At 36.2% G+C, this 23,205-nt stretch overlaps 1 protein-coding gene across 1 annotated transcript; it reads right to left on the bottom strand.

The window, feature by feature from the left end:
- Positions 1 to 2,387: 2,387 nt before the first annotated feature.
- LOC129002055 (palmitoyl-protein thioesterase 1-like) lies at positions 2,388 to 21,559 on the bottom strand. The gene is made up of 7 exons (XM_054429567.1): positions 21,178 to 21,559; positions 18,963 to 19,001; positions 12,697 to 12,806; positions 10,562 to 10,689; positions 8,141 to 8,299; positions 6,811 to 7,087; positions 2,388 to 3,103 (listed from the first exon to the last, which is right to left on the bottom strand). Exons 1-7 carry the CDS (start codon positions 21,287 to 21,289, stop codon positions 2,978 to 2,980), a joined length of 951 nt encoding a protein of 316 aa, XP_054285542.1. The 5' UTR covers positions 21,290 to 21,559; the 3' UTR covers positions 2,388 to 2,977.
- Positions 21,560 to 23,205: the final 1,646 nt, after the last annotated feature.

Raw genomic sequence — 23,205 nt, 5'->3', positions numbered from 1 at the left:
GACTTAGCACTCTTCAAACTGTTTACACTTGTATGACAAATAGCAGATGGTAGGTACTAAGCCAATGTAACAATTAAATTAATACTTTGGGTGAATCAAATGAAATATCAGTGACTGAATAGGAAAATACACCCCCCTCTCCACCAACCCCTAAAATTAATGGAAAAATGACATGTCACTTGATGCCCTCACATGTAGATAAGTGCCCAGATAAGGTGGTAAAATGGGACTTTGCTGATATTTAATAAAGATAAACATTGTTTAATACCTCATCCAGTTCTACTTTTGTTGTTAGTTTTACTGTGTATTTCCTATTGCCAACCATCATAAGATAAACAAGATAGGAGAATAATGGTTCTTAATTTGTGTACAGTTGATTATCCAACCGAAATGATAAAAGGTATGTAAATTTACCTTAACAACTAACTGGACTATGTAACCTAAGTTTAAAATTACTAGAAATCTTCATATTGTATATACAATTATGGCCAGCAAGCCATAGATATAATTTAACTTGTTCAGTAAGGCTTTAGTTTGCATTAAAATAAAGTATCAAATTTAAAATAAAACAAAAGTAGTAATTGCAAAGCGCTATGCTATTGAAGAAGTGAAGGCTTGCTCATACTATGAAAGACTGGAGAGCTAGAAAAAGAACCTAAATACAGTTATACAATACATAGGACACCAAAATTTGAAAAAAGTTCCTTTTTTATACAGGTCTAAAGCTGTACAACCATTGGGGGGAAAAATTAAAACACATTGGCAGTTAACATTTAAAAATTAAGGAAATTCTACTGGATAAGGTTTTAATTCCATCCCAGACTTTTTACCGGACATCTCCTTGGGTCTATATTTTGTAGTTTGAATTTTTATTGTTTAAAAAAATAAGCAAGGTAATGTATACATCGATATTAATTATTTTTTTCAAACTGTCGAAGTAGATTGAGTAGGTATTTATTATACATATTAATAGATTAGTTGACTAGAATTTAACACTGAGTTTTGAATTTTTCTGCCTGTTATTCATGGGCTTACAGCTGTTGCTAAACCACATGTGGTAATTATATCAACAATTAACCTTGTTAACTGCTACGGTATGATGTCATAAAATCATGAATGAAATTTCTTCCATAAAGACATTTCTAGTTGTCACACAACCTTTTCAACAGATATTTTTTTAGGTGTGATAATTTGTGTTACTAGTGTGTGAAGTGGAAGTGGCACTTTGTGCTCACATACACATTATATTTTTCCTACAGTTACCATAAAGCAAATAAAAAAATTAGTCTTTCAAACACTCTTATACATATTTTTTGGTTGGGTAAAATTATAGACAAAAAATTAAATATAGACTGTCAGCCGTGCTGTGGTTACCATGGTTACCATAGGTTCTGGCGCAGACCGCTGGGAGCGCCGTGTAGTTACGTAGCGTGTATGCCGTAACTAAATGGCGCTCCCAGTGGTGTGCGCCAGAACCTATGGTAACCGCAGCACAGCTGACGGTATATATTTAATTCTTTTTGTCTATGGTTAAATCAAAGGGTTAAACAAAATGAGAAACTCTGAACCAGCTGATCATATTGATAGTATCTTTAAGTGTTGCCAACTTATTTTCAAGTGTAAACGTATTACGTGCCTAATAAAAGCACACTATTTTGTGTTGTTTGGATAGAATACTAGAATATGGCAAAAAAAATGTGTGCAGCAAAAGTAAGTAAATGCAGCAATTAGCTACTTTGCGTGCTATAATCAGTGCAAGGAAACCCACTTTGTCAGGTAACCCAGTTGGAAAAATATTTTAATCAATTAAAAGTAATGGTTATCAATTAATGATTGGTGAGATTTCCACCCAGGATCTCGAAGAAAGAAGTTCCAGGCTGTAGCAACTAGATTACCCCGATATTGTTGGTTTATTTTAAGACTATTTAGAGTGCTGCCTCCAAACCCAGACTGATGGAAACCAGCTCAGGAACCTTTATTGAATGAATAACCCTCAATCTTAGGCAATTGCCAAATATTCAAAGATTTACCAGTTCCATATCAAATTAACATGCAAAACACATACACCAGATTTAAAAAGATCTTGCTTTTATCAGGTACTCCTGACCTCTCAAATTTATAGAAATAAACCAAAAACCAATTTTTCGGTCCGGGCCAAGTTATCCACATACACTTGATATCATAGTTGATATTGTAAGGTCTTACCTTAGCAAAACTAGTAAAAGGCAAGACCTTACAATATTAATTACATGTAGCAATCCAGAGGCTAAAATGAATGATGATATCATAGCTCAGGTTGGCATTGTTAAAGTTAAAACTAACATCTTTGGAATAACTAAAGGGAGAAACTGAGACATTATAGACACAAATAGTATTTTTTTTTTATTTACGTTAATGTTAATGGATAAATCCATACAATGTATGGAGTTTTCAATAGATTTGTAATGTAAACAATAATATAAAACTTGCTAAAATTAAGTAAAAGTCTGGAATGGCACTCAAAATTAAACATAATAGATGAATAACACAGCCTACTTGTCACAATAATCATCATAAAATAAACAGAAGTTTAAAAGATATTGTACTGTTGGTGACAAATGACAATACAATACTTGGCACACTAAACTAAATCTAACATCACGAAAAAATAAATTCTATATGAAAATACCATGTCTTTGGCAAGGTTCTAAATCACAATCCCATAAGGCACGACTAAGGTTACAATGAAATCAAGCTTATCATAGATATTACCCTAAATGGCGCCAAAAATAATAATATCTACAAGTTATGCGAGACCATTTCACATCAACTGTAGCTTCATAACTTGTGACTTTCATTTAGGTTACACAATTGTTTGATTATTTCCAAAACCTAAATGATACTAAAAATCACAATATATACTATGTCATAACTTTTTTTTGCTAATGGATATTTTAACAGACATTTCATGATGCAAGAAACGGCTGTACCCTATATCTTAACTCAGGTACTTATCAAGTATGGCCTGTTTAAACCATTCGATGGTGAACTGTAGATGATCACCGGGGACTGAGAGGAACTGCAATCTGCCAGACTGGTCCAGCTGTTGTAGCCCTAGTCTATCCTGCAACATATGGGATACTAGCTTATTTATACAAATCATTTTAGTTTGATCCTACAAAAGTCAGTTAGAACTAGAGCTCTGCAGTGCACATGTAATTGTCATAATCAAGGCCTCAAACATGTTTAACAATATTTTAATTTGATTTTGCTTTTTTTGGTTGAAACAAAAACAGCTATAATGGTTTAGTCCACTGTGAAATTGGCTCTTGGTTTCATGGTGACAAATTCCAAGAAAATTGGCAAATTACACGAAACCTACCTTGAGGATATTTTGTTTTCTACTACAATTATATATACCTATATATGAAAAGGAATTATTTATTTTGGTTTTTCATTATGAAAGGTATACAATTAAAAGTATATATGTATTCTTGAGACATGTTCCTTATTTTTTAAATGTCCAATAACTTGTAAATTAGGTAGGGCCTATATATATATATTTTTTTTTTATCGTGAAAAATAATTAGCCTAGTAGAAAAAATTGTGCCAAATTTCATTGAAATCAGATAATTTTTACTCAAGTTATCATGCTAACGGACACATGTTTATATGAATTTGAATAATTGGTGTTTTTCGCCTGCTGGGGAGATAAAAATTAAAGAGTATATTGGTCCTGGTTATAGCTTAATCCCTATAACGGAAATTTTCTAATATGGCCAGGGCCGGATTTTGTATTTTTGCGCTCTTAGGCCCAAATAATTTTCCGCCCCTTTAGTCTGGTCACAGTTACTTTCCTTCTTTAAAAACTATATCATGCCCATACTCAGGGCCGGAACAAGGGGGGGGCAGAGGGGGCGGTTGCCCCGGGCGGCAGGGTTGAGGGGCGGCAAATTTCTGGTTGCAGTAAATTTGTTTAATACAGTGTGTAAAAAGTTTTTAATGAGCCGAACGTCATAAGGAACGTCAATTAAGTAATTTCAAAACTGCATAACGTAATAAACAAACAATAATTTTACAATAGAAATCAATATAAATTGCAACGGAGTAGAAAACACTGATAGCCCTAATAGCATAGTTAGCAGCACAGAAAAGTTTGTTTATAATTTCAGCTGATCGCCATCCCTGTCAAGAAGGCGCCATGCCGCCCTGCCTCACTGCCGTGGTTCGTTATATAGAGGTTAGGTTTGCAGGAATTTCGCTAAGTCGAGGTTCAGAACCAGCGTCGATCAATATAGGTCGGGACTTGACCTCATTAAAATACAGTACAATTAAAGTAGCATGGGCTACAATACTTTACAGTACAGTGTTTACATTGTACAGTAGACCCTAAATTATCCGGCATAATAAAGGGGAGGGATCTTGAATATTGCGCAATCATGACAATGGCATTGACCTTGGTACAGGTTAAAAACTATAAGTTTAAAATCACAGCTTGTTCTAACCCTCCTAAAACCTAGCCAAACACTGTATTGCGTAGTCATAAATTATGTAAAGAACACAACAAAACAGTAGAAAGTTTTGTAAGCTACTGCCCGCGGCGGTAGGCTACTTACAGTACAGTACTCACAGAGAAGTAATATGCAGTACTGTTTTATCACAACAGAGGAATGTCAATAATAATCATTAACTATAGCATTGGTGTTGCTAATGCTAGTTGAAACAAATCGTATTGAAAACAATAAATTATTAGATAAGTCATTATAAAAGTGTATAATCATAGCCAACTTAAGGATAGTAAAAATACTCGTAAAAGGAATGTTAAAAAAACGATGTTGTTATTCTTTCTCTTTGGTTTTGTTTTTATATTCTTTCTTAGGTTTTTCTTTATCAAAAAAATTGTACAATTCACCATAGTTATCCCATATCGCCCAATCACAGCTTACTAAACATTACGTCGTCATCAGTCCTCAGTGAATGAAATCAGTTCTCAATTGCAACATAGCGCGCGCAGAGACAGCAGACAAAGATGTAAAACGGAGCAGACGAATGTTAGCGCAAGCGATGACGTGACCTTTCCATTTCATTTGATAAAGAAACAGATTTTCCCAAAACAATAATTGGGTGGGGGATTTGTTATATCGAGGGAAAGACGTAGACAATTTGTTATGCAGAGGTTAAATTCGCAATGTAGAGGTTCTGACAATGATAAATTTGTTATATTGAGGTGTCTTATTTTAGCCGAAATCACGAAAAATTCGTTAAATCAAGGTCGTTGTTATATTTGTTCGTTATGTAGAGGTAAAATATACATTGTGTCTTATGGAGAGTTCTAGGGGATTTAAAAAAATTCGTTATGTCAAGGAATTCGTTATATCTACCTATTCCACTTTACCCTCCATTTTTGTTTAATTTGTGAGGGATTTTTTGTCGTGGGTGAAGGGGGGGGGAGGGGCGGCAAATTTTAGTTTGCCCCCACTCAAAAATTGTCTAGATCCGGCCCTGCCCATACTTACTTACTTACTTACTGCCCTGGCCATTTGTACCCCAGTCGGTACTTGGCCTCAGCAACACAGCGCCTCCATCCGTCTCTTTCTTCAGCATCCTCCTCTCCAATTCCCAGCCGCCTCATGTCTTGTTGCACCTGGTTCCACCATTTAGTCTTTGGTCGTCCCCTGTATCTTCGTCCCTCTAGTGTTCCCCTCAGAATGTTCTTCAGGTTTGACTCTTCTCTTCTTAGTATGTGTCCTGCCCATTTTAGTCTCCTACTTCTTATTTCTCCGATGATGTCTGCATTTTTGTACATTTCTCTTACTTCCTGGTTGTGCCTCTTCCTCCACTCTCCATTTTCTAGCGTAGGGCCAAAAATTTTCCTCAATACTTTATTTTCAAAAACTATTATTTTTCTTTCTTCTTTTTTGTTCAGGATCCAAGTCTCTGAGCCATATAAATTACTGGACGGATTATTGTTTTATACGCATGCCCATAGGCCTAAGTTAGTTGCTTGAATACCACTCCACATTGGAATCATTGCAAGTTTTTTTGTTGAATTGACTTGTTTAGCCTTAACATCCTTACGTCAACATCCCTACAGCCTACTTCCGTATAACCAATGTTCGTTACCAATTTTGAAACAAAATGATGAGTAATTCTGAAAGAATAGTTTAAATTTCCTAACATATTATTTCTTCTTATTAACTTCAGAATCACAATGCCTTGGGGTTTTTTTTATCAACTTTGACTATTTATTTTTATTTTTAGATAGCCTGGGTATAAAAAAATTTCCACTCGGCCGTGCCCTCTGGGACCTTGCGCCCATAGGCCTGGGCCTACCGGGCCTATTGGGAAATCCGGCCCTGAATATGGCAAACTCTTATCAACCAACAGTGCATTAAAATAATGTTTGAAATATTATGGCCAAAAAATTGCACACTATAACAAAATTACATAAAAATTGACATTAAATCAGAATTCTGAACATTTAGGCCTACTACTGGTTGAATAGGCAGTACAGTATGAAAGGAATCTCCATTTTGAAAGGGAGTTGTTGATATAGACCTACTTCTCCAAAAATTACATCCAAAAGGCTGATCACACCGTCAATTTCAGACAGGTATGTCAGTGCGAGCATTAGAAAATTAACTGTTAAACTAAATTAAAATGAAAAAAGCTCAAACTAATTGTGCTTTTATGTTTAGCTTTACACTAATTTGTTTGGGATGGTAAAACTCTCATGTTTTTTTGGCAAAACGCTGCAACTATTTAATCACGATAATGGTAAAGTAAAAATAAAAATAGAATACTGATAACTTTCTCTTTTCCACAACTTACCTCAATGTACAATTTTGACTGGTTCAACGGTGTGATCTCAACAGCTTGACCTGGTGTATAAAACCCGAACCAGGATGATTCATGGGGTTCCACCATCTTGTCGTACTCAAACTTGACCAAAACAAAGTTATCCAGTTTCAACAAGTTCTCCTTGTATGTGTTGTTTTGGTATATCTCGTTGTTTATCTCTGCTATAAACACGCTGTTCTGCTTGTACTTGTCTTCATCCATTGGGTCGTGCCAATACTCTGCCTGAACTAGCTCGTTTTGGACCCATCTAGTACAAGAGAAACGGTTAGTTACAGACACAACTGTGATAGAACCTGCCTCAGCCTAAAGTCTGGGCTAACACATGTTGGTGCTGCATCTACGCTGGACTCCCATAATTTTGATTTGGATTTTGATTTTGGTATGGTTAAAACTAGGATGAAGGTAAAAAAAAAAGAAAAAGAAAAAGATTGGATCATTTTTATGTTTAGGTTTTTTGCACAGCTAATATGGCTGTTCTTCTTATTTGTATTACATGGTTTATGGATGCATTGTACTGCAGTAATGGATGGGCTATAATGTACACTCGTTCTCAATTCTGACCAATATACAGTAAGAGTCCCGATAGTCCGAAATGGTTGAGACCGGATCCATTTTGGATTACCGAATATTTCAGATTAAGAAAATTTAAATTTTTTTTCGTCCTAGGACGCTAAGCACAAACTCAGGATTGTTCTTCAGATTACTTTAGGCTGGACCCAGGGGGTTGTGGCATTATCACTTAGATAAAATCCATTGGCAGTTTGGCGGGATTTTAACCCAGGACCACAGGGACCGAAGTCCCGCGTTCTAACCACTAGACCAGCTGGCTCCCTAGAGAAAAATGTTTAAAACTAAAGTACTCTATACAACAAGTTTATTTCGCCAGGCCGCTACAGAATACTTCAACGAGGTACAACTACTTTCGTTAGAGGACAGTGCTAGCGGTTTCGGCTTTTCCCAATAGGTGACAGACAGCACATACTGGGTCATCACTTTTTATGTCTACAATAAACTGCAAAAATGCCAATTGTTTTTTTTTTATTTATTAAATAAAAAGTAAAAACTATCTTTTTTGGTTTAGGATAAAGCTGACTTTCAGATTATCGAGACTTAACTGTACCGTCTTCTAGGTAATACTACAAACATAATAACCCTCTTGTAGGTTAAATAAACAAAAGTTTTTTAGATGTGCTTCATTCCACAACCCGAGCTACCTGAATAAGCACCTACTACCCCTCCCCCTCCCCGGCAATAAAAAAAACAAACTCCTTGTAAGTGTAAGTAACATTATTTTACTCACCCCCAGTAAGCTCCTATGTTGATTAGCGAGCGCATGTAGTCACAGTACTTGTGAGGAGGATAGAAACAGTGAGGAAGGCCGTACACTCCCTGGTGTTGGCCTCCTAGGGAAATAAGGTTATGCATTCTGGGAGAAGGACACCTCTGCGCAACTGCTCTCCTGCAAACAAAAGAAACCCCTTCAAGAACTATCAGGCATCTTCTCTCACTAAAAATATGATCAATCATTGCTGAACTATCCAACCCGGTCTAAAAATGACTTTCAATACCCAAGACTTCGCCTCTGTTTATTTGGAAAATCCTTTTTTTATATGAGTTTAACACTTAACAATAACCTACCTGCCAGAATCAAAGAAATCTCAAAATTTAAAAACTCTTTTAAATCCAATCTTTTATCTTAAGTGTATTACTCCATAAATGATTATTTAAATGACAATGATCCATTAATGTCTGAACCTATTTTTTATGTTATTTATTTCTAAGAATATTGACAATGTCACCTGTTTCCACAGCAGTGCTGGATCATTGAAAATATACATTTATCGTGGCAAAATAATTATTTTGTAACTGGTGTGCAAAGTGGCACTTTTCTGCACATGAGAGAAATGTTAACTAACATCGAGGAAAGTTTCTCAAGAGCAAGCAAAGGCACTTTGCACTCGCGTTACATATCACTTTTCCTACAGTTACTATAAAGCATATAGCAATTAGTCTTTCAAACACTATACAACACATTTTAAGGTTATTTTAAATCCAAGCATAGTAGAACGAAACGGGGAAACACTACACCAGCTGATATTAGTCGTAGTATCTTTAAGTTGTGCCAACTTATTTTCAAGCGTACGTGCCTAATAAAAGCACACTGTTTTGTGTTGTTTGGTTGGAATACTGGAGTGCGGTAAAAAAATGAGTGTGGCAAAAGTAAAATGAGTGCGGCAAAAATAAGTAAAATGCAGCAATTAGCTATTTTGCGTGCTATAATCAGTACAAGGAAGCCACTTTATCAGGTAACTGTAGGAAAAAGTTATATTATATAATCTATTCTGAAACTAGTGTTAATCCTTTGTGTGTACTAGCCTTTACCTGGGATTGAACTGGCAAACTTGTGATTTGGGCTATAGCTAGATCGCCAGACTTTAAGGGTGCCAAATTTCCAAAACTTGATTTATGTTACAGTATTGTTTTGATTAGTTTGTTAAAAATGTATTAAAACCTACAAATAAATTTCAATTAGTCATTTCAGTCTCAAGAACTTAGCAACCAACAACTTGTATTTAGGAGTTTCAACCCAGGGACTTCAATCCCAGGATTTCTCGATTTGTCCAAACCGATCCTGGGATTATGTTTTATAATATAGTAATTGTTTGATGCTTACGATATTTAAAAAAAATCCTTATAGGTTATAGGCCTACGTGAAGGTGGTTTCTACGACACACTAGGCCTACTCCTCTGTCAATAATGTACAGATTTTTACAAACGATGTGTCAAAATATTTTTTTTTTCAAAGTATTTTTTGTGTAGACACCCCCTTTCACCAATTCCTGTAATAAAAGTCCTCGGACCTTGCCCCACAGGCAATCAAAATCCCAATGTATTTCTTATGAAGAAAAGATTTTGTTTACTTAAACAGACGAGTAATTTGTATTAATTACAGCTGTTCATAGGAGGCAACTTCCGTGTGCAACCTCTTGTTTAGTGTGTGCGTTGATTATTGAGTGTAAATAATTATTTTTATATACGATTCATGACATTATTTAGTAAATATATAGTTTTTACAAGAAGAGTGGAGAAGATGTTTGAATTGCAATACTGTTAGCCAGTGTTGAAAGGAAGATTCACGAACAACGTATACAGGATCATTCAGTAAACCGATCGTGAGTTTATCATCTAGAACCACATTATAGGACATCGCGGTACAATTTAAATTAACTTCTTGAATATATTCTTGTAAAAGATTTCCTTAGGCCTATATACTTTGATGTAAGCCTATAATAGATAAGATAGAATAATAGTTTCACTTTAGTTATATATTCTTAATTAAGTTATTTTATAATTATTAGTTCACTAAACACGTTTTTGTTTAAAATTTAAAATTAAACTTAATTTGTCCACTAAAATAAAAATTTTACTTCATACATTTTTGTTTTTATTGACCTGGAAGTAACCTCCAGGTGCGCCCTCTCCTGTTTTGAATACTAATGTGCCCTCTGAAAGGTTAAACATATTTATTTAACTTTCCACAAATAAAACTCCTTATACTCTTAAAAAATAAAAGTAGGCTATATATTTTGTAATCCTGTTAATCCCGGCATTCATAGACCCTTATCCCCTTATCCTGGAATATCTAGGTATCCAAAACTGGATTTAGGATCCCGGGACTGAGAACCCTAGTTATATTATTATAGGTAGTGAAAATAATTACAAGAACTGAGCACCCTGAGAGAGACCAATAGCGTTGTAGCCTTGAGTAAGGTTGTCATCTGAAGCCAGGAGACGACAAACATATTCTACTTGGTGGTTTACATTCATGAAGTATCCGTTCTCCGTGTCCTGCAAAAAGTGATACATAACATATTATTTTCATAGTCAAATACAAAGTGAAGCAGCATAATTTCTTTGAGAAAATTTCTATATTCTGAGCAAACTGATATCCGCAGATGTGATGTCAGAAATGTTGTCTTGGATGTTGGTCTGCTAGTGTTTTAGGTAGAAGGATCTTAAGACCGTAACTACCAGTTGTTTCCCACATTCACATCCGAGGACGCTAGTTCTAGCCCGGAACTTTTCACATAACTTCAGGCTAGTCCTAGTGGGTTGAGGCATTATCACAGATAAAATCCATCGGTGATTGGTTGGATTTGAACCCGGGATCTTGGACACTGAAGCCCCGTGCTAAGCCCCTAGACCAGCTCGCTCCCCTAACTAACACAGTAGCTCATGTTCTGTTTGTTAAGAAATAATTTTAAAAAATGGTTTTATACTTGAAAAAAAAAACAATGCAATTAATTTACTCTATAAGGGCTTTGACTATTAATACAACAACTAGGCATTCCATCCCCATGTTAAATTTGTAGGCAGATTTTTTGTCAAAATCTTAGTAGTTGATGTGAGCCAACTATCTAAATTACTAGATTCTGTCAAATAGCCTACACAAACTTTTTTACCAAGTCAAACATAGTGAATGACTTATGATGAGTTATAGCAACTGTTATGACCCCTCAACCTGGCCAGCGACAAAAAATAAGGTATAAAATAGAATTTTAGACACTACTAGCACATTCTGTGACTGGCTCACACAACTATATGTTCTTTTTTCATAAAAAATTGTTCAGCTGGTCCATATAGATGGGAAGTCTACTTCAGTATCCAATAGTCAACACTTCTACCATACTTCACTCTATCGCTTAAAAGGATTATGCAATTATTGTATTAAACGCATTAACCTATTGAAAGATTCAACACTTAAATTTGATTAACAATAATTCAGATTTGTTCGATTGCCTATGCCAATCATATTTAATCTAGTCTACTTCAAGCAAGATAGCAAAATGGTAAATAAAATATTTGAAAATAAGATAAATCCACTTAAGTCAATAAGTGAACTTTTTTACTGTTACACTTTTAGTTGTAGGATTTTTTATCATTTCTTTCAATGTAAAACACCCCTGCCGCAGCAAATATTATGTTAAACTTTATTCCCTATTTAAATCACATTAGGTTTAATGAGTGCATTCTTAGGGTGAAAACAGAGTGGAGCGGCAAGGCTAGAGCGTAGCTAAGCGGGTTTTAAATCATACATGTACGTTGTTGCGGCAAAACATAGTGGAGCGGGAAGCCGTAGTTGGTAGGCCTACCGGCGCCAACACACTACCCTCTCCGCTCCGATATTCTAACATGATTTCTTTACCAGGAGGGTTTGGTCAAGGGTTGACCTTGAGCAGTCAACCCGACTTTAAAATCTAGTTTTATTTTGTCAGTTCATGTTTGGGATCAGGAAAAATTGTATTACAATGTTTGACATTATAACGTGTAATTAATAATTCTTGTCATAAAGCTACAGTGTTCTCCTTAAACGATATATTTTACAATATATGTAATTTATCCAGTAAATAGGCGTTTTACTTTAATAATACATAACAATTAGATGTTTAAACAGAAGTATATTCAACTTGTGTAATTGTTATTATTTTAAATATGTAAGCAGTTGTACAATATATGGTCACTTTGCTGGATTTCACTATTTTCCTTAATCGGTTTCTTTACAAACTTAGTATTTTTCACCCTCATGTTAGATGAATCAGTTACTGGTCAGGTTTTAATGTAGGCCTATATTTAAAAGTACTGTATCAGCCACATAAATAAATATAAACATTAATTTGAACAGATGGTGTTTTTCGCCTCTGGTGACATCAAAACGAGAAAGTAATGGGTACCGGGTCCAGCTCCTTCCATGAGACCTACAGTAATGGCTCAATCCCTCATGGGAAATTCGCTAAAAAGTATAGGTAAAACCTTGTTAAAATAATATTAATACAGTAGCCTACAGCAAATACTCACCTCAATAATGTTTTTCCCAATCATTAGAGACAACACGTATACTCCTCGAAGCTGTTGCTCTATGTAGGACTTGATGTATCCAACACTGAGAGGATTACAGCAATTGTCACCTTAAAAAAAACAATGGTAGATCCGTTATAGAAAGCTTCACTTATAGGCTATTGATTGTTGTTAAAATACTATATGTGTGTTTAACTTAAAATTAAATTTGGCTTACAGAGCCTAGATGTAGGCATAAATTTTTATTCTATGCCGATAAAATAGATTTAGCTACATTATTTAATTTAGATTTATAACTTAATGTGATTTTCTGAATTAGTAGGCTATAATACTTTGAGTAAAGGCGTTGTTGGATTCTCATCTGTGTAAATAAATATAATTTAGTGAATTAATAGTTACGAGAAGAAATGGTGGAGCTGTCAAACAAAGAGTATCAAAGAGTAACTTAAGTAGATTTACGTATAATTGAAATCCCTGGTGACAGAAATCAATGTTATGGCGGAGGAAGTTAAAGAGAGAATTACTTGTGGAAATGTTGCTATTTAGCATTGCAAGGGGTGTTGAAATCTAAAAGTGACCGCCCCGAGCAGCTTAACTATAAATACCGAACACAGAACAGCCGCAAAACCAGTGGTGATGTGGCTCAAAACATTGATCATAGGTTGAGAAGATCATTTTAATGATCAATTCGTCAAATTAATGGTTTTATAACAGGAAGAAGCCTGACACATGTGTCGATGCAGTAGCACCCAGACTGTCATCTGTCACCTACCTGGTGTTTAGACTACAAAAGCTGGTTGGTTGACATCGATATTCTCCTTAAGGTTTACTATGGCTGCTTCATAGCTTAATTTAATATGGTTTGGTACTTATTTTGGGGAGGTTGTAGTGAGGCAAAACGCATCTTAATCCTTCAAAACGATCTGGCCGCAAAGTTGTTAGTAAGTTGTACCTCCCTAAAATTGTCTCATTACTTTTCTGGGTACCATTTTACTTGGATACTTAACTTACTTGGATACTGATACTTAGCACTTAACTGCACTTAGCACTTTAGGCTACTGATAACTTACTGGTGATGCGCGATTGTGAGATGTTACAATCAAAACGTTTCGATTTTTTGAACCTCTCGAGACGTTTCGATTGTATTTTTGCTTAGCGAGATGTTCTTACCAAGAGGTTTTATCGAGATGTTCGTGACGATTGTTTCGTTTCAGCACTAACTTCTCTTCTCTCGTATCTTGCTCTTGCTTCTCGCATTCGTCTAGAGAACAGAGAGGCGAGACCGAGATGTTCTTACCAAGAGGTTGTAACGAGATGTTTGTGACGATTGTTTCGTTTCAGCACGGCTTCTCTTCTCTCATATCTCACATTCGTCTAGAGAACCGAGAGGCGAGAAGTCCTTACCGAGAGTTTTTAACGAGATGTTCATGGCAATTGTTTTGTTAAGAGTGCGGCATCGTAATTTATTATCATCTAATTTATAGGCCTATTGTATCTGCCGGGGATTGACCCCCAATAAGAGGTATATCTTTTTACTTCAAAACTAACTTAAGGAAGGTTTATGGATATACTTATCTACTTTATCTACGGAATAGTGCCTTAATACCACTCAATAACAAGTAGGCTATTGACAAGACAAGATAGGTAATAAACAAAATGTTTGTATTTAAAACAAAATTTTTATAACGAGACAGAAGGTTCTCATAAATGTTTTGTTAACAGTATTTTTTTACCATTACCCATTACCCAATTAACTTACTTTAAAATAGGTAATTTTCTATTTCTGTTGCCATGACGGAGTGACGTAAGTAGGCAGGGGTGCCCACAAGGGGGGGCCGTGACGCAGACTGCGTCATTGAAATTCTTGGGGGGGGGCTCAACAAATTCAAATGGGGGGGGGGGCTAAAGTTAATAGCAACAATGTTCAACGTGACGACAATCCAAAATACATTACGAAGTCGCCAGATAGAAAGTGGATTAATTAATGACAATAGTTATATTATTGAATTAAATTAGTTAAAATAGGATTTTAGGATAGTTTAGGATTCGTGTAGAAAGTTTTTATTTAAGATTAGCAAGACGTGAGATCTAAGAGGGAGCGCACGGGATGGCTCAACTGCTGTGATAGTTAAAAGATAACGCGTGGTACAGACACGTCCAGCTACACCGCGACTTAGCACAGCAGAACGCTTTGTTGACATAAAGCTCGTTAAAATACAATCAAGTAGCAAGTAGCATAGGCTACAATACTTTACACTATTGTGTAGATACTCGATTACCTGAGTTAATAGGGAGAGGGGGGGAATGAAAAATACGGTTAATCCAATATAGTATAAAAACAGATGACAAACTCATTAAAACGCTGTAAACAGCCATAAACGTCACGATTTACATTTTTATAAACGAAATTCAATATTGCACAATCATTACCGGTATTATTGTAAATTTCAAATCATTTATCTTGGTTCAGTTGTACAAACGGAAACGTTTAAAATTGTAGCTAACTCAAACTCAACTAATCACTAGCCAAACATTGTATTGCTATAAATAACGTAAATTATTAAAGGAACCTTTAGAAAGTGTTATAAGGTACTGCTCATGATAGACGGATAGGCTACCGATAGGTGCTGTAACACAGCATAGGAATTGATAGATAAGTAATAAAAAATTGTAAAATTATATTGAGAGATAATTAAAACACTCTTAAAAAAGAATGTAACGAGAACAATCTTGTTATTCTCTTTCTTTGTTCTTCTGTTCTTTAATAGGTTTCTCTTCAATTCATACACGAATTCAACAAGTCGCCATATTTAGGTCTACTCATTGGCCAATCACAGCCTTACTAAAGTTACCATGGTTATCACTCAATCACAGTGTACTAAGCATTATATCGTCATCATTCCCTAGAGCTGTTGTATCTGAAATCTGTTGTAACATAGCGCACAGCAGACAGAAGTGTACGGAGCAGACGATTGTTGGCGCAAGCGTTGTTTCCATTTCATTTTCATCAAAGGAGCTGTGATGTTTCTAAAGGGAGGGAGAGGGGATCGTAATATCGAGAAAGACGCTGACAATTCGTTAAGCAGGTTACGAACGCTGTATGGATATTCTGGCAATAAAAAATTCCTTAAATTGAGGTGATTTATGAAACTCTAATTTTATTTATATAGAAAGATAAGTTTTCCAGTCCTGTTCAACACTGATTCACGGTCTTTTCCCTGTAATCAAAATTCAAGTACAACTTGATACAAACAGAATCTCCGGTTCCCGACCTGGATGATGGCTAGTTATTTCATTTAATTTACAGTTACATATTAGTACTCGTGATAAATCAAACCCGTTATGTAAGCCAAAGCCACACGGTTATTAATCTCACTTGGTTTTGGATTTGCTTACAAACGTGATCGGAAATGGTTAGGGCCTACACAGTATTCTTAAAGAACATTTATGTAAACATATCAGTGACAGCTAGGAAAAGGAATCTTTATCAAAACAGCTGCTCATAATTTCATACATGACGTGTTCTCATAACAGATTATTAGTATTTCATAAATTAATGACGTATGTAGTAAACATGGAGAAAATAAACTTGAAAAATCACACAAAATTGTGTTTTTGATCGTCCGTTATTTTATTTCCAAAATAGTGAGGCCATATTTTAATGGCTATAAGGACTCTCTCGCCAATCTTGTGGATACAATTAAACCATTAGAATCATAATCGGTACTCTAGTTTTCTTTAGAGTAGGCCATGAGTAGGCTGCATAAAATGCATTCTGGGCCGTGACGACAGACGGACATAAATTGAGATAAGACATGTTTCAACTTCTTCAATGTATAAAACATAAATATCCCAAATTATGTACAATTCTGAGCAATTTTCAGACAAAACTATAACTGGTAATTATATCGACCTCCGGACCTCACGCGAAATTAAAAAAATTTTTTTCCAAAATGTTCGAAATTTCACGCTGATTTCAAAAACGATTGTCGTTTTTTTCGGAAACGTCCCGTTTTCCCGGAAAATGGGAAAAACGGGAAAAATATTTTTTTGCTCAAAACCCATGTTGTGGGTACTCAAATTGTGCGGAATTTCCTCCTGAACAAGAATATGTAAATTTTATTACGATCGGACCACTATTAAGTAAAATATCACCGAAAAACGGGAAAGCGGGGAAATTTTTCTTTGCTCAAAACCCATGTTGTAGGTTCTCAAATTGTGCGGAATTTCATCCTGAAAAAGAATATGTAGTTTTTATTACGATTGCTTTTAAGTAAAACATCACCGGACAGGTTACCCAACCTAACATAACCTAACTTAGGTTTAGATTAGGTTAGGTTAGGATAGGTTAGTTTAGGTTAAGTTAGGTTAGGTTAGGTTGGTTTAGGTTAGGTTGAGTTTCGTTAGGTTAGGTTAAGTTTGGTTAGGTTAGGTTAAGTTAAGTTAGGTTAGGTTAGGTTGGTTTAGGTTAGGTTGAGTTTCATTAGGTTAGGTTAAGTTTGGTTAGGTTAGGTTAAGTTAGGTTAGGTTAGGAAAGTTTAGGTTAGGTTAGTTTAATTAGGTTAAGTTTGGTTAGGTTAGGTTAGGTTAGGTTAAGTTAAGTTAGGTTAGGTTGGTTTAGGTTAGGTTGAGTTTCGTTAGGTTAGGTAAGGTTAAGTTTGGTTAGGTTAGTTTGGTTAGGTTAGGTTAGTTTACTTACAATACTCATGTTATTGATAAACTAAACTAACCTAACCTAACCAAACTTAACCTAACCTAACCTAATAAAACTCAACCTAACCTAAACTAAGCTCCTAACATAACCTAACCTAACCAAACTTAACCTAACCTAACGAAACTCAACCTAACCTAAACCAACCTAACCTAACCTAACTTAACCTAACCTATCCTAACCTAAACAGGATTAGATTCGAAGGTTAACAAAACTCAACCTAACTTAACCTAACCTAAACTAACCTAACCTAACTTAACCTAACCTAACCAAACTTAACCTAACCTAACGGAACTCAACCTAACCTAAACCAACCTAACCTAACCAAACTTAACCTAACCTAACGAAACTCAACCTAACCTAAACCAACCTAACCTAACCAAACTTAACCTAACCTAACCTAACCAAACTCAACCTAACCTAAACCAACCTAACCTAACCTAATCTAAACCTAAATTAGGTTATGTTAGGTTAGGTAACCTGTCCGGTGATGTTTTACTTAAAAATACTTACTTACTTTAATTATGAAATTCCGCACAATTTGAGTACCTACAACATGGGTTTTGAGCAAAGAAAAATTTCCCCGCTTTCCCGTTTTTCGGTGATATTTTACTTAATAGTGGTCCGATCGTAATAAAATTTACATATTCCTGTTCAGGAGGAAATTCCGCACAATTTGAGTACCCACAACATGGGTTTTGAGCAAAAAAATATTTTTCCCGTTTTTCCCATTTTCCGGGAAAACGGGACGTTTCCGAAAAAAACGACAATCGTTTTTGAAATCAGCGTGAAATTTCGAACATTTTGGAAAAAAATTTTTTTAATTTCGCGTGAGGTCCGGAGGTCGATATAATTACCCTATAACTTTATTGATATAGATTAACTGGGTTTGAATTTTAAATATCTAAAAAAATTATAAAACTTCTTTTATAGTTTTACAAATAGTGCTGGGCGGGGGAATAATGTTTCTAATTTGTTGTGTACATCATTTATGGGGGGGGGCTGTTGCTCAATTGCGGGGGGGGGGTTGCGTCATGAGTCTAGGGGGGGATGGGCACCCCTGTAAGTAGGCCTTACTTATTCATATGTTAGCAGTATATATGTTGTTCATAATAATAGAATAAATATTTATTCTATTTGTCTATGATAATAGTCTACTATTCTATAAGAATCTAGAAAAAGAACTAAAATCCTCGTAAAAACTCTCATGAAATGTATAGACAGATGCGAACAGACCTTTAGGCTTAAGGAATGCAACAATCGAGAGAAACATCTCGATTGTACAAACCTCTCGCTAAGCAATCGAAACAATCGACATAAGCGGAACATCTCGAGAAGGAACATTTTGATTGTTCGAACATCTCGCAATTGCTAATTATGCTATTTAAGGCAGCTACCGGTAAGTTACTGTCATGCTCACCAGGGTTGCCACCATACTTGTAAAATTACCTATGTCAAATTATCGTATGTAAGCTTTTATCGCGCCAGTTAAGGGTTAACTTAGGCTACCGTAGGTTATTCATTTAAGTCTAAATATTTCACAAAAAATATTTACCCATTCCATGCCAAATAACAATAGGTTTGGGCGGAGTTGAGAATGAGAATGAGAATGAGAATGAGAATGAGAATGAGAATGATTTATTTCCTGAAAGCATAATATGTACAAGGAAACGTCAATACATCAAAATCTTAGCCTAAGCCTGCAACACACCATGCAGAGAATTGAAAAACAAAAACAAAACTTATTTATCATCACACATTGGCACTCATTGGCTAAAAAAACTTACTTACTTGGCCAGGTGAAATTTCAAAATACTCTTTGAATGAGTAAATCGGATTTGCCAACAGAAGAGATTCAATCCCCATTTTGAACTTTGCTTCCGGCAGGTTCCGAGCTGTACAAGGGAGTTTGTTAAAAAACTTATATCTCTGTATACAATAGCTAGATTGGACCTTTCTTAATCTAACATAGGGTACACTCAAGTCGTCTTTCCTCCTAGTATTGTGAGGGTGGATATCACTTCGGAGTTCGAGAGAGCCTGACTCCTGCTTAGTACACAGAAGAGATTGGTAAATATATAAGCTGTACACTGTCATAACGGATTCAGAAATAAAGATAGGTTTGCAGTGGTCCAGAAAATCAGCACCTGCCAAGATTCTGACTGCCGCCTTTTGGAGCGTCAAAACCCTCTCGACTCCCGGAGTGCCACCCCAAAGTCTTAAACCATAAAGAATTATGCTCTGAAAAAAGGCAAGGTAGGCAGTTCTTAGCCATTCAGTGGGTACAGAGTTCTTCAAGTTCCTGAGCAAGTGAATCACCCTGGAAAGTCTACTACATACAAAAGATATGTGACTATTCCAATCCAGCTTAGGATCCAACATTAATCCAAGTAGTTTAACGCTTGTGACATCTTGCTTAAGCTGTCTAAGACTAAATATTATGGACTGAGTCTTACTCTCATTCAGGAAGAGAAAGTTAGCTCGGAACCACGCCGAGGCCATTTGGAGAGTCTGAGACATAGTGCCCTGCAGGACATTTAAGTTATCATTTACCCCAATTAGAGTAGTGTCATCAGCATAGCAAACAACCCCCTCTCCCAAATGCAAAGAAAGGTCATTTATCATTATGTTGAAAAGCAAGGGCCCAAGGACAGACCCCTGTGGGACGCCATGAGTTAAAGATTTGACAACAGAGGACTGACCATTTACAGAGACAAACTGTCTGCGCCCGCCCAAGTATGATCCCAGTAAGTCCAAACCCTTACCCCTAACTCCATAAAAATGGAGTTTGTCAAGCAAAATTTTGTGGTCCACGGTGTCAAAAGCCTTGCTGAGGTCACACATTGTGGCCCCAGCAAAGCCTCCCCTCTCAAATGATTTTAAAACAACCCCAGTCAGAACTTCAACTGCATCGATTGTGGAACGGCCTGATCTGAAACCATACTGGGCTGACACAAGCAGTCCATTACTTTCAAAATAAGGTAACATTTGATCCTTAATTATACCTTCAAAAATCTTACCAAACACAGGGAGAATAGATACAGGTCTAAAATTTTCAGGCACATTATGGTTCCCCTTTTTATGGACAGGGACTACTCTGGCTGTTTTTAGGACATCTGGAAAAACGCCCTCCTTGATACAAACATTGATACAATAGGTGAGTGGAACTAAAATATGACAAATCACATTCTTAATTAAGATTGCAGAGAGATCAAAAACATCCTTACTTTTAGAGCTATTCATCTTATGTACAACAGATAGCACTTTCTCACAAGAGACAGGTTCAATGTTAAAAGAACATGTTGGTCTAGGATGCTGGGCTAGGAGGTTTACAGCGGGGGTTGGTGGAGTACCAATTGCATCCCGAGTCTGTTGGACAGAATTAATGAAGAAATCATTCAGCTCCTCAGCAGAAAGTCTAGTAGTTGGTTTTGCTTTTGCAGGGGCCCCCTCTTTTTTGATGACAGACCAAGCGGCAGCACAAGAATTTTGAGAGGACTCAATGAAATTAGCATTGTGTTCTTGTTTTGACCGTACTAAACTCACCTGGTAATCTTTCTTTATCGCTTGATACCTCCTCTTGGCTTCAAGGGTTTTTTCTTGTCTATAAATATCGTAAGAAAGAAGCAACCATCTTCTCAATATTACAATAGTCTCTGATTTCCACTCTGGAGCCAGTGGATGCTTTGTATTCTTAGGTCTAGACACTTTTTTAGGATAAGATTTTTTAAGATTTTTTAGGATAAGATATTAGGATAGGATAAGAGTTGGTTGAGGATGAGGACCATTCTTCTTAAGAGATAAGCAAAACCCACCCGATGTAAAAAGGAAGATTAAAACTACGGCTGAAATCACAGTGAACATAGTCCGATTAGTAACCATTTTAAACTTAGCAAAAAATGTCAAATTATTCAACTTTTCAGTAGGTTCTTAGGCCTAAGTTGTTTCAAGTTCACAGTTGAATGATTCTACTAGCCTAACTTGGGGCTGCTGTCATCTACATTTGACTAACTTAGGTTTATAGGTTAACTTAACTTCACTAGTTCACTGTTTACAGATTGATTTTATAGTGAACTGAGACCCTAACAAAACAAGCCTAGTCCTAGTGAAGTAGTGAAGAGTGCTGAGTGATGTTGATGTTATGTTGACTAAACACTAAAATTAAAATCGCTGCGGAACGGAGCGGAACAAGAACAAACAAAACAAAACAAACATCCTTCCATTGACTACGTTATAATGATAGTCAAAGATGATAATAAGGGGGAGATGTACCGATAAGAAAAACATCATTAAGTCGTTGATTATAAGAGATTAGTAAGCATGTTTCATGCATAGAGGTCCTTCTGCATACGCTTAAATATGCATCAGATTTCTAAGTTCGTTGAGAACTGAGTCATTTACATCAGTCATAGAGGACTACACAAAATACGAATACACAAAACAGAAAGATCGAAGAAAGATATGTAAGGTACTGCTACGGTACAAGCTAGTCGAGTACGTTTTATCTATGGTACAAGTAAGAAAGTGGCGATTTATGAAGATGTCACGGTGGTGGTATTGAGTCAACGGTGGATGTGAAGGGCCCTTATACAGCCTTTTACAGCGGTTGCGGTTTTTGTCTCACCGCAAAAGACACATGCGGCTGCACAATTTATATGTGGTTTGCAGCTTGCAGCACCAGCAACGCTAGATTTTATATCAACTGTGTTGTGGGCAAGGAAAGTGATGCCAACATTAATTATTTCACTAGTCCGCTCTCAGTTGTTCACCTGTTTGCTACCTAGTATCATAGATAAAACATACTAGTCTATGCTAGTATGGTACAAATAAGAATAAATGGTGATTTATGGAGATACGGCGGTGGTATTGAGTCAACGGTTGGATGTGAGGCAGGCCCGGTCTGGCCAGGGCGGCTGGTCGGCGATCCCCGAGGGCCTCCGGCTCAAGGGAGCCTCCAAAAGACAAAAAATCAATTTAAAAAAATTTAGTTATAATAAACAAATATTTTGTTTTACTGTTTCACAGCGACGTAGAATTGCAAAAACTATTTTAAATAAACAATACTCTTTTTTTAATTGAATTACAGTTAGGGGTAGCCTCTAAGTACAGTGATAGTCACTCGGTACTAGAGGATAGTCACCGATCTCACTGCAACGCACCGTTCGCCCAGCGCTCCGCGGTAGTGACTAGACATTGCCGTGCCGGTGCGTCTGCGCCCCTCAGGCCGGGGCCACACTCGTCTTATCTCGCTGAATTTTTTCCACGGGCGTTACCCGTGGGTTTGAGAGATACATTACGGTATATGGGGCAGGCCACACTAGAGTAAAAACGTCCGTGAACGCGTTTGTCAGTCTCGCTGGTTTTACCAGCAAGACTGACAAACGGAATTGCACGGTCAAGCAGACAGCTTAGCGCTTGTACTAGTATAGTGATGGGACAACCGACTGGAAAAAACTATCAACTAGTCAATCTGTCAGTCGTTTGTTTTTAAAACCAGTGGTTTTTTCAGTCGAATGAAAAACCGAGTGAATTCCACTACAACAACAACTGGTGGCGAATATAATTTTACTTTAAACATTTGAGTTTTCCCGCTTGCTTCCTATTGTTTGTTGTCATTTGCATTAATATTTTGTTACTTTGGTATAAAACGTAATAGAATGACAACATTTACAATTAATTACAAATGTTTAGTTTATTACATGACTGCAAGATTTAAATTATTCAGTAGGCCTAATGTCTCTAACTCAGTATAACAAATATTCCTATTTATTTGTTACCTGGTTTTTAAAACAGATTTT

The sequence above is a fragment of the Macrosteles quadrilineatus genome, unplaced genomic scaffold (assembly GCF_028750875.1).
Source record: "Macrosteles quadrilineatus isolate MER2022 unplaced genomic scaffold, UCM_ALF_1.0 Scaffold_9__3_contigs__length_116548681, whole genome shotgun sequence".
Classification (NCBI taxonomy): domain Eukaryota; kingdom Metazoa; phylum Arthropoda; class Insecta; order Hemiptera; family Cicadellidae; genus Macrosteles; species Macrosteles quadrilineatus.
This window is presented reverse-complemented; position numbering and strand designations above follow the sequence as displayed.